We start from the raw sequence: 15210 nt of genomic DNA, 5'->3' as shown, positions 1-15210 counted from the left end.
CTGGGCTAGATCTTGGATAAACATTTCAGCACATCTCTGAGTGCTTGAGACTTCTTTTTGCACTAGCCAGAGTTCATTGCCCTTGATCCTATCTATCCTAAACTGCTTTTTTTCATTGTATACAAACAGATGTTGCTGGACTCTGAAAGTAATGATAGGGATTTTCTAAGTGGTACACAGAGGCAGTCAGAGGCAACTCTGGCTGCAGTTTTCTTATAAATCTGGGGAATCAACACTTAGCCCAGTCCTTATGTCTGTTTGAGGAGAGGTTGGTGCTGCCTTCTGCAGTGGGCCCCGTGATATTTTAGTTCTCTATTGCAACCAAATCAGGTTGTCCTTTTTCTGATAAAAAAACCCATATCTGACATCTTTTGCCTCCCTTGGAGACATTCCATGTCAGGCCAATGTGAACCTTAAAAATCACTGCAAGAAAGCAACAAAACTTATGAAGTAGCTGTGCTCAGAAATGTGAGTGGCAATGGAGTGGAGGAAAAGAACCTAGTGCTCAGGACCTGGAAATGTGTGGAAAGATGGAGTCAGCTTGGCAATTTTCTGACTTTTGCCAATAGATTCCTAAACCAAAGTGTCAGGGTTGTGCTGCAGATAATACATTAGTCCTCTCTTCCAATTCCCTTTCCTCTTACACTAGTTCTTTAGGATACTGCAGTGACCAGGGCTCATGTATGTGCATGGAAGGATACAGAGAAGAAAGTATGTGATTTTCCCAAGGCTGAGAAGTGTCAGTGACCCTGTTGGAACAGGACATAGTGGTGGTTGTTCCCAGTCACTGGGGCAGTCACTCAACTTCTCTGTGTGTAACTGCAGACAAGACTTCTACCATAAACCTGCAAGGACTGTATCATTGGGAGCTAATTTTGCAAATGTAATAGAAAATGTCAAAGCTAGTGAGCTGGTAGTTGTGAATCGTTCTTCTAGGTCCTGAACCTTCATACATATTAGGTTCTCTATCACTTAAGTTAGCATGTGGTGCTTGCAACCACAGTTGATAGCTTAGAGCTGAGTGCTACTGTGAAGAGCACTGCAATGCCAGCATGTTTTGTAACTTTAGCTTTTAGTTTCTGGGGGCCTTAGCCTTCCATCTAGAAAATGGATAGACCTTCCACATCCTCAGCTCCCACCAGTGGATGTTAGGAAGAGAAGTACATTCGGGATGATGAGGGACACAAGTAATAGATGTCAGGTAAATAAATTGAGATATATCATTAGCATCTGGATGTAAACATCAATAAAGCTGACTGTTGACTATGTTCTCTCTGCAATCTGACTAAAAAGCAGAAAAATAAAGTGTGTAAGCAGTGGAGAAGCAATGATGCATTTAAAATCGTATTCAGGTTTAATGGCCTCAAGGGAGATACATAATGCAATTTTTACTTTTTTAAAGAGTCATGAAACACTGTACTGTCCTCAAATGAAATAGACTGCTGTATATGGGCTGCAAAAGTTTACCCCATGAGTAACTATCCATGCACATCTCTCTGTTTTCTGTAATGGGGCAACTACTGTGAGTAAACTTATTCCCACATGTAAAATGTTCTCCCAAGTGAGATCTATAATCAGAGAAGTGTTTTTATATAAATGGTGTTCTTAGTTCCAGCAGCTGTCGTGTACACAGCCTCTCCTTACTGATAACATTATTTTCTGTAACTATTTCTGCTTACACAGTAAGTTACCATAATGGTGAAAATTACTTTGTAGTTCTATGGAGAATAGCACAACCATGCATTTACTCAAATAACATATAATTATAACAGTGAATGCTTCTTTTCTCTTTCTGTGCACACAGTTTGGGATCAGAGCTGCTCTGTGCCACTAGAAAAAGCTGGTGACCACAAAACAATGTGTCAGATGTTGTGGCAGTCAGGGATTTCCTGTGTAGAATCGAGAAGAGTAGAAAGGCATCATGCAGAACTAGACCAGAACAAAACATAATATAGATCAGAAGCTTTACACTTCTTTTCTCCTATTTTGTTGTCTGTTTTTCCTGCGGAATCACAGGTTGTTGCCTAAGATCACCAGCCAGGGTTCCTTCTACTTCTGGTCCAGGCCTAGTCATAGAAGTGCTGGTCAAACCTGATATATACAAACTAGCCATAAGTGGTGATGACTGTAACCCATTTGGCAGTTTGTAGAGGGAACTATGCATTAACATGCTGTGGTATGGAAAAGCCTTTGGTAAAATAGCTGAACAGCATGCAGCATGGAAGTGGCCTCAGGAAGGTGGGGTTACTGTGGCAAAGGACTTTGCTCTGATGATCTGTGGGGAGCTGGAGAATGTGCAGCTGTAACAAGAGTATAATGGTATGGGGTAACCTTGGGTAAACTCTGCCTTGCTGTGACAATGAAAAGGTTTTACAACCAAGCATGTGGCTGTTGCCAATCAGACACTCTTTGCCAGGTCAAACACATGCTTTTTGGATGGCTTCCATCCCCACTGACACCTGAAATTTAACAAGGAAATGCTTGTTGTGCCTTGTAATTAAAAGTGAAGAGTACATGTGTCCAGTGCCAAAAAGACAAGAGAAAGCAGGGAGACATGTTGTTCTGACCTGCTTAGCAGTAAAACAAAGATGAGATGTTTTGCTTTGTTGAGTCTAGTACGATGGCTTATTCCACTCCCGTGCATGCAAATTGGATCCAGCCTGGGATTTGGCATTGTGGGCACATTAGGATGGCAGCCTTAGCGTGTCTGAGTTCCTTTCCCAGCTCTGATTTTGCCTAAGCCTTAAGGCCATGATATATTTTAATTTCCCACTTGCCAAGGAGGATGGCAGAGTGGTTTTCCTTGAGGGGCTCTTGCTCTGTATCCAATTTAGCCTTGATTTGCTCCTGATCCTCAGGGCATCCTGCAAGGTGCATCTGTGCTCTTGCGCAGCTGCTGGAGGTGGTAATTAAATGAAGCTCTCTCTCCATAGGGAATGGGGTGTGTGGGCTTGGAATTCTGTGAAGCGTTTTGTTTTGATATGGCAATTTATGGCAGGTATTGGCAGGTATGGCTGCAATGCCAAGAGCCTGTTTTGTACAAATCTAAACAATTAATTGTAATTGTAATCTGGGTATAATTAGATAAGAAAAATAGTAGATGATAGAAAGATTAACCAGAGTTATTCACTGTAAACAAGCATGATGGGCTGATGTGCATCTTCTTAGAGAAGGCAAGGTGGTGCTGGTCCTCATTTGACATGCTTTTACTAATCTCTCTTCTCTGAGTTAATCATGTAAGTACTGGGGTGGTATCTCTCCTATGGATTTTCAAACAGGAGGATGGTAGATAATTATTCTTTTGACACCAAATTGCTCTACTTCAGAGTCTGTCCAAAGTCCTTCTGGCATCTCCATCCTTCTTAATCTTTGCAAGAAGCAAATGAAAGTATTAATGAGATACTGTCATCTGAAATGACACTCTTCTTCGACTGAGCCAACTGTATGTAGCACATGCTGGGACTATATATTTCAATAGCATGTTTAGTGTCTGAGTATAATGCTAGTATCTCATGGGTGTAGATTATTCAACCTCAAAGGCCACATTTATGCTTCCTTGGACTACTGGCTTCAAATTCTTTGAGACAAGGCGCATATTGGGTTGGTTATAGCTAAAATTGTTAGTTTAATTTCTGATAGTAACAGGATTCTGCTGAGGGATTTTGAAGTTAACAGTGAACCTGGGGCTATGTGCTTCATCCTAGTGGGGAGGGGGTAACCTTTGGATACCAGATTTATGCTTGTGTCATCTTTGCTTGACAAAATGGTCTTGTTATTTATGCAGAAGATTGTTGTAATACAACTTAAAAAACTTATGATGAAACTTGCTCTCAATTTTGAAGATGAGCTGTCTAAATATATATAAGAAGTGGACATTAGAATAATTACATATTGGATTTCAGAAGAGGATTTGATATTCATAAAAATGAACAAGTACCCCAGTGATATCCTCTTTCATGTTGAAGTATCACCAGAAGACCCTGTTTTAGGTCAAAAAAAAAAAAAAAGGTTTACTTTATAGCTTATTACTTTCTACCTTGCAATTGTCCTCTTCTTTCATGTACACTCTACAAAAGACAAAACATTCTACGAAGACAAAAGACCTGTATGTAACCTGAACAACATGATGTGCTCTGATCATTCTCTCTCAATGTTGGGAAGATGGGGAACCCACAGATGGGGTCCCCCTGAATATAGTGTCAGAGATGTATGCTGTCTTCTCAAAACAATTTATTAGAATACCCAGATGCAGTCACCAGCACAGCTGGGGGAGTCTACGGAGGAGGTCTTTCACAGGAGTTGGATGCTTATAGAAATAGCTGTTGACATCTGGAAAGTTCAGTGACAGGCAACGGGATTCTGCAGATTAGAGGTTGGTTTGTAATTATAGAGAAGTCTTGATGGGAAGGGAGTTCTGGAGAGGGGTTAGCATGAAGTGCCTGAAAGGTCTTGAGAGCACTATTTAGTTCTTTGGTCACAGTACATATAATGCAGACCCAATGCAAAAGTCTCAGGAAGCTCTATTTCATTGCTCAGTTTCTATGGGTGTCTGATTCATTTTTCATTATCCAATAATAAATACAGTCGTGAAAGTCACCTTTAACACTTAAAGATTGCTTGGATTTTATGGGATTGCATTGAAGTGAGTGCCAAGGTATAAAAGCCTTATGGTTGAGGTACTTTTATAACACATGCTTCATAAACCCTTATAAAGTAAGTGCAGGCACTACATCCTTTAAGATTATAGCATTATGGTTCTGAGAGATGGTGATCTGGTGCTATATTCATTAATTAAATCTGTTATTAATGTTAAATTTCAGGCAATAAGAAGTGAAGTTACAAGAAGTTGAAACTGGGTAGGTCCAGACAATTTACCTCTCTTGAAAGCACAGTGCATCTTTACTGCTTGACTAATGCCCACAGGTTATCCATAACATTAAGGAAGGTTTTGAGCCATGTGAAGCAAGAAGGAGCCCCAAATCTGGTCTATTCTGTAACACAGGGGATTGCAATAAATGTTTTCTTTTTGGGACATGAAATTAGTAATTATGTGGAAGCTGTTGTCCTCATCATGGCTGTCTTTGGCTTCCCAGAGAGCAGATGTCCCTCTCATCACAGCTGCTGATCACTAAATAATGGGTTGGGTTGCTTTACTTGTATGTAAATAAATAGGATTTCTCTCTAGAGCACATTTTTATTACTGCCATCTCCCATTTTTTTCTCGTTTGACTGATATGCTAATCTCGGTGACAGGAAAGTAGAGTTTGGCTTCCTTTTCCTCTGATTATTGCAGGAGTCAATGCATCTAAAGGGCAGTGAGCAGTTATCTGGCCATTTCTGAACATCTGTAAAAGTTTGTGTAAAGTTAAGGTGTGTTTTCTAAACCAGTGCAAACTGTGCAAAGATTTTATTTTTATTTTTATTTTTTTTAACTTAATTCTGGTTTATATGGGTGTTACTTTTTCTAGTAAGTAGAAAGTTACTTGCGATATGAGTACATTTTTGTCTCAGAGGGGTTTTGGCTGATTTAATTTAACTGAAGATTTTTAATTGAACTGACACGTGGTGAGGAAAGAAGAAAAAAGGATGAGACTTTTCTTTGCAATGAATTGCTTTTTCCCTCCATGGGATTGGCATAGAAGGGCTTCAGGTATCCTGTATAGCTGTGTTCTAAGAGGTTAAGGTTGTGTACATACATTCAAGGGCATCCTTTAGTCTGTAGGGCAAGTAAATTGCAGTAATGATGTGGGAGAGAAATGAATAACCAAATATTTGCCAGTGATAAATTTGAGATGGTCAAATCTAAAAGCTTCAGCAGTAAAAAATTACTCTTCCCATAAGAGATTTCCGAACTATTCACATTGAACATACTTGTGATGAACTGATGTCTTGAGGGAAGAAAATGATTTTTGTATCTTTAAGCCTCTAAATGTCACTTGGTTTTGTTTTTTCAGTTTCAAAAGGGGGAAAAGACATCATAAGTCCAAACAAAGCAAAAATCCTCCATTTGCTTTGACATTTCAACATAAATTGTTGAAACTTTTTGGCTTTTTAAACTCAGAGCTAATATGGAACTTTGCTTGGAAGTAGGCTTATCTCCAGAGTCCTTGTGGGACCATACAATCCTTTTAATGTTTTAAATCAAAATAGGAAAGCAAAAAAACCCCAAACAACATTTTTTTCTTTTAAAACCAGATTTGTGTTTTCCTGTTGTTGATGTAGATGTAGCCTGCCTTTAGGAAGAATCTAAAGTGCTTCTGAGTTTAGGGTCTAGTGGGTATAGGCCAAAAAAGAAAGAAAGATAGCCTCTTCATGTGTAAGCTTGAGTACATTCAATAGGGAAATTCCTATGAAGCTGTAAACATGAAACTTTAAGTTTCGTTTTTTTCAGCAGTGTTGTGGCAGAACTACCTTTTCAATTGCAGAAGAGGACAGTGCAGTGCTACAGAGCAAATTGCTAATAATTTGTTAAGGAACTTGGGTTCTTTTGTAGCTATGGAGGCTTGGATGGTTTGTAGGTGTGGTATTTTTGTGTTTTTTTTTTTTTTTTTTAAACAGTTTTGGTTATTTCTTTTTAGAATAGCACTTTATATAGGTGAATGAGAATGTGGCTGGGACTTCTGAAAAGTACTGCTTATGAAAAGTGCGTTGAAATGAAAAGGAAAATCAGAAGGCAGTACACAATGGTTTAAAGCTATCTGCTTGTTTCTGGGAAAAAAAGGCATTTGTTTTGAACCTATCTTCTTTATTAATTTACTGGGATGCTTCCTGCTAATGTAGCTCAGTTGTACTACTGCTACCAGATATTGTACCTATAAAACTTCTCTGTGCTGATTTAGAGATGCGCTTTGGTAATTTACAGTGAAAATTTATGTTGGTTGAGAAAAATAAAGGGACTCAATGAAAACTAATACTAATAAAAATGCCTTTTATGTGGCACATTTTTGGGTCCAGAGATAGTTTATTAAAAGATTCAGTTGTGTACAAAACAGATCTCTGTTGTGTTGGGATAACACAGAACCAGGGAGTGAGAGCGGTGATAAAGCTTTTGAATCTGATGTTGTGGATACAGGTATTATGATGGGAGTGTGTGTATGTGTGGCTTTTCTTGTGCCTTGGGTGCAGAAGGAGGACTGCAGTGATGTGCCAGACAGGTCTGTTAACGTGAGGGCAGGGCTGTGAAGGGTATTGAGAGAAGCACTGAGTGCCAAGCTATAGGGGAGTCTTTGGCATAACTGCAGTGGTCAGATTCAGGCAGATATGAGCTCAGGCTACTTGTAGCTTCAAGCCAGTAGACTCTGGGCACACTGTAGTGTTATGCTTGTGAGAAGTGTGCTAGCTCATTACTGGTGTGGATCAATATTCCAGATCACAGTCATCTTTGTGACTGGCTAGCTTGGAGCAGAGAAGTGTGTCAATCTTGACTCATCCACCTGGACATAGCCTGTGTGAAACTAATACTGAGGAAGATGTTTGCATTAAACCAGTTACACACCTGGGATTTTAATCAGAGTAACAGGAACTCAGATTCTTAGTTACAAAGCCTACTTTAGTTTTTATTATATCAGCCCCATCAGAGGGCATGCTGTTTTAGTGGATTTGTGTTGTGATATTGTGTCACTTTACTTCTTCCCCACCTCTGCATTTGTTCAGAGCTACTTTAAATGTCCTACATGCTCTCCAACAAATATGAGTGACTTAGCTACTTCTATGCAGTGTACCAAATACATCATGGCAGGTATAGGTATGACACCTCCCTTCCTTGTTCTTTCTGCCTGCAGTCTGTGCTGCTTATTTCCTGGGATAAATCCTCTTGAAGTATTCCGAGCTGTATGGGTTTCCTGATCACGTGCCAAAGATCTCAGTCCATACATCATAGTTTATGTTGTTCTTGCAAGGTGGCCTCTCGAATCATCTTATTCATTATATGTGCTTCCCTTGCTGGTGTCTGGAGTTTATTCAGAACAGCTCTGTATGTGCTCCCATCATTGCCCCCAAATCTCCTGCTTTAGAGGACACACATCACATACCAGACAGCTCTCTTCCTCTGCATTTATCTCCTAAGGAGCTACCTGAAGTTTAGTCTGATTTTCAGCCTGGTTTGTTTTGTGTGATGCTTGCCGTTCATTGTCCCCTGAATTTCGGAGGTCAGGCTATAGCCTCTAGAGGAAAAGATACACAGTATAAACCACCTCATCTCAAGTATGTTTTCAAGGACTTACCCTTAGCAGTAATCAATCCTGCCTCCCCTTCCCCTCTCCACTTAAACTAGAGAAGACAGCAGCTGAAAACAATATTTTATCTATATGTGCATGTATATATATGTATTCTAGAATGTAGCGAGGTGAAATGTAATTTCCTTTTTAATAAGGGCTGTCATTTAATTTAATATTATAGAAAATTATTAGATCTTACAAAACCTATAAGTTATATTTGACAACTCTCTGGTGCTCCTTTGCTATTCCTTACGGCAATTATAAATAGCAACGCAGGGTGCTGGCAGAAATGCTCATTCTGACTGGAGTTTGTTTATTGGCTCTTAATGAAAAGCAATTAATCTAAATCACTGCTGGAGTGGATCCTTTGTCCTGGCCCCAAAATGAGAAGTGGCGGTTTCAGGCCTTTGACAAATATCCTGCTATTTCCCCTGCCAAAAGTTCTCCCCTCCCGCCATAGCTTCTAGCAGAAAAAAGACAATTAAAAAAAAACCCCAAAGCCGAGTCTCTCCCACTCTTTTCCTGCTCTCCACATAACAAAACTGTGAACCAGTCCTAGCTACATGATTGGTGGTGGCCTTTCATTTTTCTCTCTGAGTCTCGTTTTTTCCACCCTGCTTTGTGTGGGGTCAGCCTTGTCTGTGAGGGTGGATGACAACAGAAATGCTGGGTGTGTTCTTTTCTCCATTTGAAGATATCAGACTGGGTGAAGGGGGGTGGGCAACTAATGTGATGACACTTGCAACAAGGTATGACTCTTGTCATGACTGTTGTTAGACTCTTTCAGCTTTCCCTCTAGCTCTTAATTTTCCTAGCTTGATGGTTTTATTATTTGATCTTGCAACCACTGTTACACTTCAAGAGGAACAAATTGCCTGGCTTTATGAGCCATCTGGTGGAAACATCACCTTTTCAGTCTCATCTGACCTATTTCTTGAACTATCCACTGAAGTGTTGCAGATCATGTGTGAAAGGGCAGAGTGGATGTTTTGCATGTGTACCACATCAGGTCTATGCAACTGTTAGCTGTTTTGTGCTCCTTATCTGAGGCCAGAACGCTAACAGTGAACTTTTAATGTACAACATTATTAATTTTGTAACCTTTTGTGACATCAGGTGGAAAATCTTTTTATTCCTGAAGTGTCCTTCCCTTTAAATGTAAGATCTCTCAGGAATATCTTGTTATATTGACAATCTTACATTCTTCTTCCATTCTGCAGAAGCAAGTGATTTTTACTAAACTACATTACAGTTCTCTGTCTGGCACAGGCAATATGCTTTAGATGAACAGGGGTATACTTGGGGGACAAAATGTCCTTGAAGTGTAAGTCACCAGTGACAGAAAAAATATCTTGAAATAGTGGGGAAACCTTTCTTGTTTGAAGCAAAATTAAATACATATTTTTATCTGATTAGAAAGAAGAAATGTACTAAAGCTCCCATCTAGGTGGAGACCTACTCTCAGGACTAATTCCCAGGGAGTCAGTTGCCTGTGGGGATGCTTCTCATTTCCCATGCTGTGCACCAGAGCACAATGCAAGTGCACTTTTTCAGGCCTCGTGGTATGGCTTTATGTGGGAACAGGTGGAGATTGCTTTACAAGGCTGGTAAGCAGTATCTGTGAGGGATGTTGAAGGAGCTCTGAGCTCCAGCTGTATTCATACAGGTGGCTCCACCTTGGGACGACATTCGGTTCTACTTTTAAAGGCCCCTTTAATTTTTTAATGCAAAGGATCAGAAACTATTTACATTATATTAACTTTCGCTTGGTGACTTCATGGAATTAATGAGGTGCTTAAGATTAAACAAGTGCTGAAATTTTTTGCTTGATCAAGGTCTAACATACCAAGGATTTTACCATTCCTTGTAACTGATTTTTGCTGTCAAAATTAATGTGTTTCCCTATTGTGGTCTTGAAGTTGGAGGTTTGTGAAGTTGGATAGGAAAAATTAATGGGGACATGAGTGTAACAAAACTGCAGTGATCTCAGCTAGATGATCATTCTTCAACTGGCTAAAAAAGACAGTTTCTGAATCTGTTTTCCTGCTGAAAGGCATTTTCTATATTTGTTTCAGTTACTGTATCAATAACCTGCTGTGTTTAGCACAGCTCTAATTTATTTCCCACTGTTTGCCTTTATTTTATGGTACTGGCATTTGCTTTAATGTGATGTCGTTTTCTCCAGATGTTAATAAGATGGTGTTAATGTTTCCACAACATTTTTCTTGATAACATTTATGTAGAGCATGCCATCTGATATTGTGGAATCAACCCATTTTAAAATATTGGTAATAATTTTCTAATTAAAAATAGAGGCTCAGAAGTGTTTTCCTCCTGGTACAAATTGAGGTCATACACTTTCTTGCGCTTGGGGAAAATAATGTGTTCACTGAGTGAATGAATATCTCCTACTGTATAAATTGGAAGCATGATATATGAGTGTTATGGTTTGAGCTGAAGGCAACTGAGCACCATGCAGCCACTCACTCACACTCCCCAGCCTGGGGGCTAGAGGAGGGAAATGGAGGGGTGAAGGGAGACTCGTAGGTTGAGATAAAACCAGTTTAATAATTTAAATAAAATAAAGCAATAACAATAATAGAAAGTACAAACAGGTAATCGGCAATGCGATTGCTCACCACCCACTGACTGATACCCAGCCCATTCCTGGCTAGTGATCCCAAAATACTGAGATCCCACAATCGCAATCTCAGAAGCAAGAGAAGATCCCCTCTTTCCCAGCCATGCCTCCTTTATATATGGAGCGTGACGCTACCCGATATGGAATATTTCATTGGCCAATTTGGGTCTGGTTCTCTGGCTGTGCTTCCTCCCAGCTTCTTGTGTACCTGCACATGGGCAAGACAAAGGGAGTTGGAGAGTCCTTGATCTCCTAGAAAGAACTGAAAACATCAGTGTATTACCAGCATTGTTCTCACACCAAATCCCATACTGAAAAATTAATTCTATCCCAGCTGAAATAAGGACAATGAAATCAGTGTTTGTGCACATGCACGTGGACTATTTTCAGATGACAGCAGCTGATCCAAGTAGGCATTCTGTGTTTCCAGTGTGGTGATGTTCTCATTTGTAGCTCTGGAAGCCTTAAATCTCAGGAGTGCCCCATTGTGTACTTATGGAGAGAGTATTCCACATTTGGGAATAGAGGTGGTAGACTGTAAAGGGACCAGGAAAGCCTGGCATGGCTGTCTGAAGTTGTTATACCCAACCAAAATCAGCTTTGATATCAACATAGCATTTTTCATTCTTGCTAGGCTTTCTGAATTTATCTGGATAAAAATATAATGAAGAAAAAAGGAATCACTGAATGAATCTATGAATGAATCACCAAATAAAATGGAAATGAAACACGAAAAGAAAACCCAAACTCTCTTTGGGAAATCTTATGGGCTGTTTACACTGTTGAGCAATTTTCTGAATACATCTAACAAGAATCAGTGCTGTATGACCTCACTTTTAAATGATGTTCAGTTTCACTTTTCCATTAACACTTTTTCCACTCCATTTTTCTATTTAGATCATGCTTCTTAGTGATCCAGAGATTGAGAGCAGCATCCTCATCAGCTCTGATGAAGGGGCTACCTACCAGAAGTACCGTCTGAACTTCTATATCCAGAGCTTGCTCTTCCACCCCAAACAGGAGGAGTGGATCTTGGCTTACAGTCTGGATCAAAAGGTGAGCAATTGATTTCATATTTCAATGATTCTTGAGCCAGATGTTGAAGGTAATAATGTGTAGAATCATACACTTACAGAGAGGGTGAAGAAATTATAATGTACTTTGCTGCTTTCACTCTGGAGGTTTAAATGTGCTCAAAATCCACCCAGGGACTCCAAAGTAAGCTTGCTAAAGGGAGTGGAGATAAACAGTGATCATGATGGGTACAAAAACTTGAGTAGTGGTGATGGTATGGAAGATGAAAAGAATCTGAGATTTGACACAACATATGGAGCTCTTCTGAAAAGCTATTAATTCGTAGGCCTTGGTGATTGCTGAGCTGTCTTTGAGGAACAAGCACTCAGGCTAAGTTGGTCCATAACAACTGGCTGCTTTGCATGAGGGGGTGCTCTTTGTGCTTGCAACTGAACTCCTTTATCTGGAAATCAGTTAGCAGCAACAGACGACAAACTCCTCTGTGCCACTTTTTAAGTCACTTTGCAGTGCCTTCTGTTAGACAACTCTTAAGTCTGTTAGTTGTCCTTAGCAAGCCTGCTCTTACATAGCACTCATCTGTCTTGAAAGATGCTCAGCAGTGCAGGTGCAATGTGACTTGCAAAGTATTGTGGCTATGGAGTGTGTGCTTCAGTTCTGGAACAGCAGTCTCACTACAGTCCAAAGCTGAGACATAGACTGGATGATCAAGTTACAAATTTTAGAAATCTTAAAACTTGCCAAGCTTTCATCTTTCCACTCTTCCATGTCTGTCATTCATAGATTCTGGAAAGTAAAAACATGCTGAATAGCCACTTTAAGTTTTTCACATTAATCTGTCAAGTATGTGTGTGTGTGTTCTGGGTGGGAATTTCAATTCCTACAGTTATTTTTGAAGTTTTCTAAACTAGTCAGTCTCACATCGGAGCTATAAGGATAATACACCCAAAATATTTTGCCTCTTTTATTTGAGAGGATTTCCTTTGAAAGGATAGTGAAAATCTTTGCCCAAGTAGTTACTATGGGTATAATCAAATCATCTACTGCTGCTGTACTCCTGATGCAACCTTTCCATCCAATTGTTGGCAGAATGCTATGGCAGGCAGCACATGGTTTGCTGCTATGCTACTTATGATGCTTGAGTGACATTTGCAAGCACAAAGTTATTGCAAATACACTTGTTCGTAGTATCAAGTCCTTACAGTATGAAGGAGTTAGTCAAATGTCAAATATTCTTATGCACTCAGATGTTCACTGTAATGGGGATTTTTGAGGTAGGCTAGAAAGACCAATTTGTTTATTTGGTGTCACGGAATGGTTTGATGCCACTTTTAAACTGGAGGTAAAGATTTTAAATGGTACTGGTGTTTGTACAAAGACAGCCCTGAAAGAAGCAGATATCTGATGAGACACTCATGGGTGTGAGATGCCAGATATGACATGATGAGTATGCATTTGCAAAGAGATCCAGCTGTAGTGAGTGCGCAGCATCTGCTCTTGGGTTGAAACACTGTACCTCTATTTCCAGTGCTTTGTAGACTTTTTATGACATGTTAGCCACTGGAAAGAGAAATCGCACTGGATTGTGACGTTGTAATTATGCTCCTCTGGTCCAGTACAGCAACAGTGGCTCAGGAGCATTTTTGCTTCTGCTTCTTCAGACTAATGCATCTGAGTGCTCACCTAAGCTGTTCCCTTCTGCTCAGAAGAAAGCCAAGGAAAATGATCTGTGAGCTAGAAACAACCTGAGGAGGCTGCTTGCAATATATCCCAGGAACTGAACAAATTTATCCACAGTGTAAGAGCAAAAATGAGGTGCTCTGCAGCTTGTTGGCCAAATGGAAATGGAGAAATGAGAAGTTCAGGCTTTGACTTTATGTCTGCGTTTGCATTCAAAGCCACTCATGATGCTTTCCTTCAGTGTTCAGAAAGATGACCTCAAGTGCTGGTTAAAAGTTGATCCTTGAGCAGAACTATGAAGGCAGTGCTTTTCTCAGTTGAAGGATTTGCTTAACATAACCCAGGTATAGATTGTGCTCAGTTACATCTTGGCTTAGTAAGTACTGTAAAAGAATTGTCACTGGCTCAGGATCATGCAGCTTCACTGCAGCTGCAGTTGATATTGAGATAATGGGCAGTGCTGTTGATTGTGACAACGGTGCTCTGTGAAATCCTCAGATGAAGTCTTCTGAGAGGCCAATGTAGTACATTCCTGCCTGTCTGAAAACAAGAGTACTGCCACATCTGAGTGGAAACCAGAGGTCAGCCATGGCCTTCTGTTAGATGGATGCTAGGCCAATGACAGGAAGAAAGTGCCTTTTAGGCTAAAAATCCTAAATCCTTAAGTAGCTTCATCAGGTCTTGTGCATCTTCATAAGATTGTTGTGGTTTTTCTCCTCTCTTTTTCTCTAGATCTCAGTTCTGGATCTCATGCCTATACACACTGCTATGCCATTCCCTCTCTCCTACCTGTGATCACGGAATCGTGACAGTGGCAATGATCATTTAATCACTCTGCTGCTGACCAAAAAAAAGATATCAACAGCTCCTAAAATAAGTGGCTAGAGAGTGTGCAGTAGTGCTCTGCAGTTGTGAGAAGGCTATCCAAAGAGATGCCATGCTGTTGTCAGGGGCTAATTCTCTAACTGCATCCTGGTTCTGCTGGTACTCCTCTGTCCTTTGTTTTTGTGCCCATTTTCCTGTGAGTCAGCATGAAATCACCTGGCACAAAATAGGTGGTGCTGCTCTGAAGTGCTTTTGATTTAAAATCATGAAAGGGCAATAAAATAGAAAGTTAATCATTAGTCTGTAACCCGCAGGTAATATTCATCCACAGATAATGTGACAAGGAAGGTGCTGATGAAAGTCAGCGCTTACTGTATGTTCAGTGCTGTAGCCACTTCTACAGTGGGACACCATAATCTTCCACCTCTCTAAGCTTTAAAAGTGTGATTGACATTTAAAGTCTATTTGTAATGACTGCTTTAGAGGCAGATATAAAAATACAAATATCTCTGAAAACAAATCATATATCTATGATTTGACTCCCAGCAGTAGGAACTGTTAAGGGAAATTCTAATCTATCCTCTCATAACTGTGAATGTGTAAGCAAGTTTGCAAATTTAATTTAATTTCTTAGATTAAAAAATAGCTTTCAGATTAATATTTACTTTATTATTTTTCTTTCAATTAAAAATAATAATACAGTGTTGTAAGCAAGCTGTGGCCAACTTAGAAATTAATGAGAATGATGAGTCTGAAAATCCATTTCGCCTGTTATATTGTTCCACACAGTAAAATAAAGTATCAACAGCTAGTGCC

The 15210-nt window shown here is 39.8% G+C and overlaps 1 protein-coding gene across 1 annotated transcript in view; it reads left to right on the top strand.

Annotated features, from left to right (window-relative positions):
* SORCS3 (sortilin related VPS10 domain containing receptor 3) overlaps positions 1-15210 on the top strand; it is a 307228-nt gene that overhangs the window by 159980 nt on the left and 132038 nt on the right. Inside the window, exon 4 of the mRNA XM_042791658.1 lies at positions 11755-11913. Coding sequence (XP_042647592.1) covers positions 11755-11913 — 159 coding nt within the window. The remainder of the gene's footprint in view (positions 1-11754; positions 11914-15210) is intronic.

Source organism: Tyto alba, unplaced genomic scaffold (genome assembly GCF_018691265.1).
Source record: "Tyto alba isolate M040663 unplaced genomic scaffold, T.alba_DEE_v4.0 Super-Scaffold_1, whole genome shotgun sequence".
NCBI classification, from domain to species: domain Eukaryota; kingdom Metazoa; phylum Chordata; class Aves; order Strigiformes; family Tytonidae; genus Tyto; species Tyto alba.
Note: the sequence above shows the minus strand (reverse complement) of the source record. Positions and strands in the feature narration are given on the sequence as shown.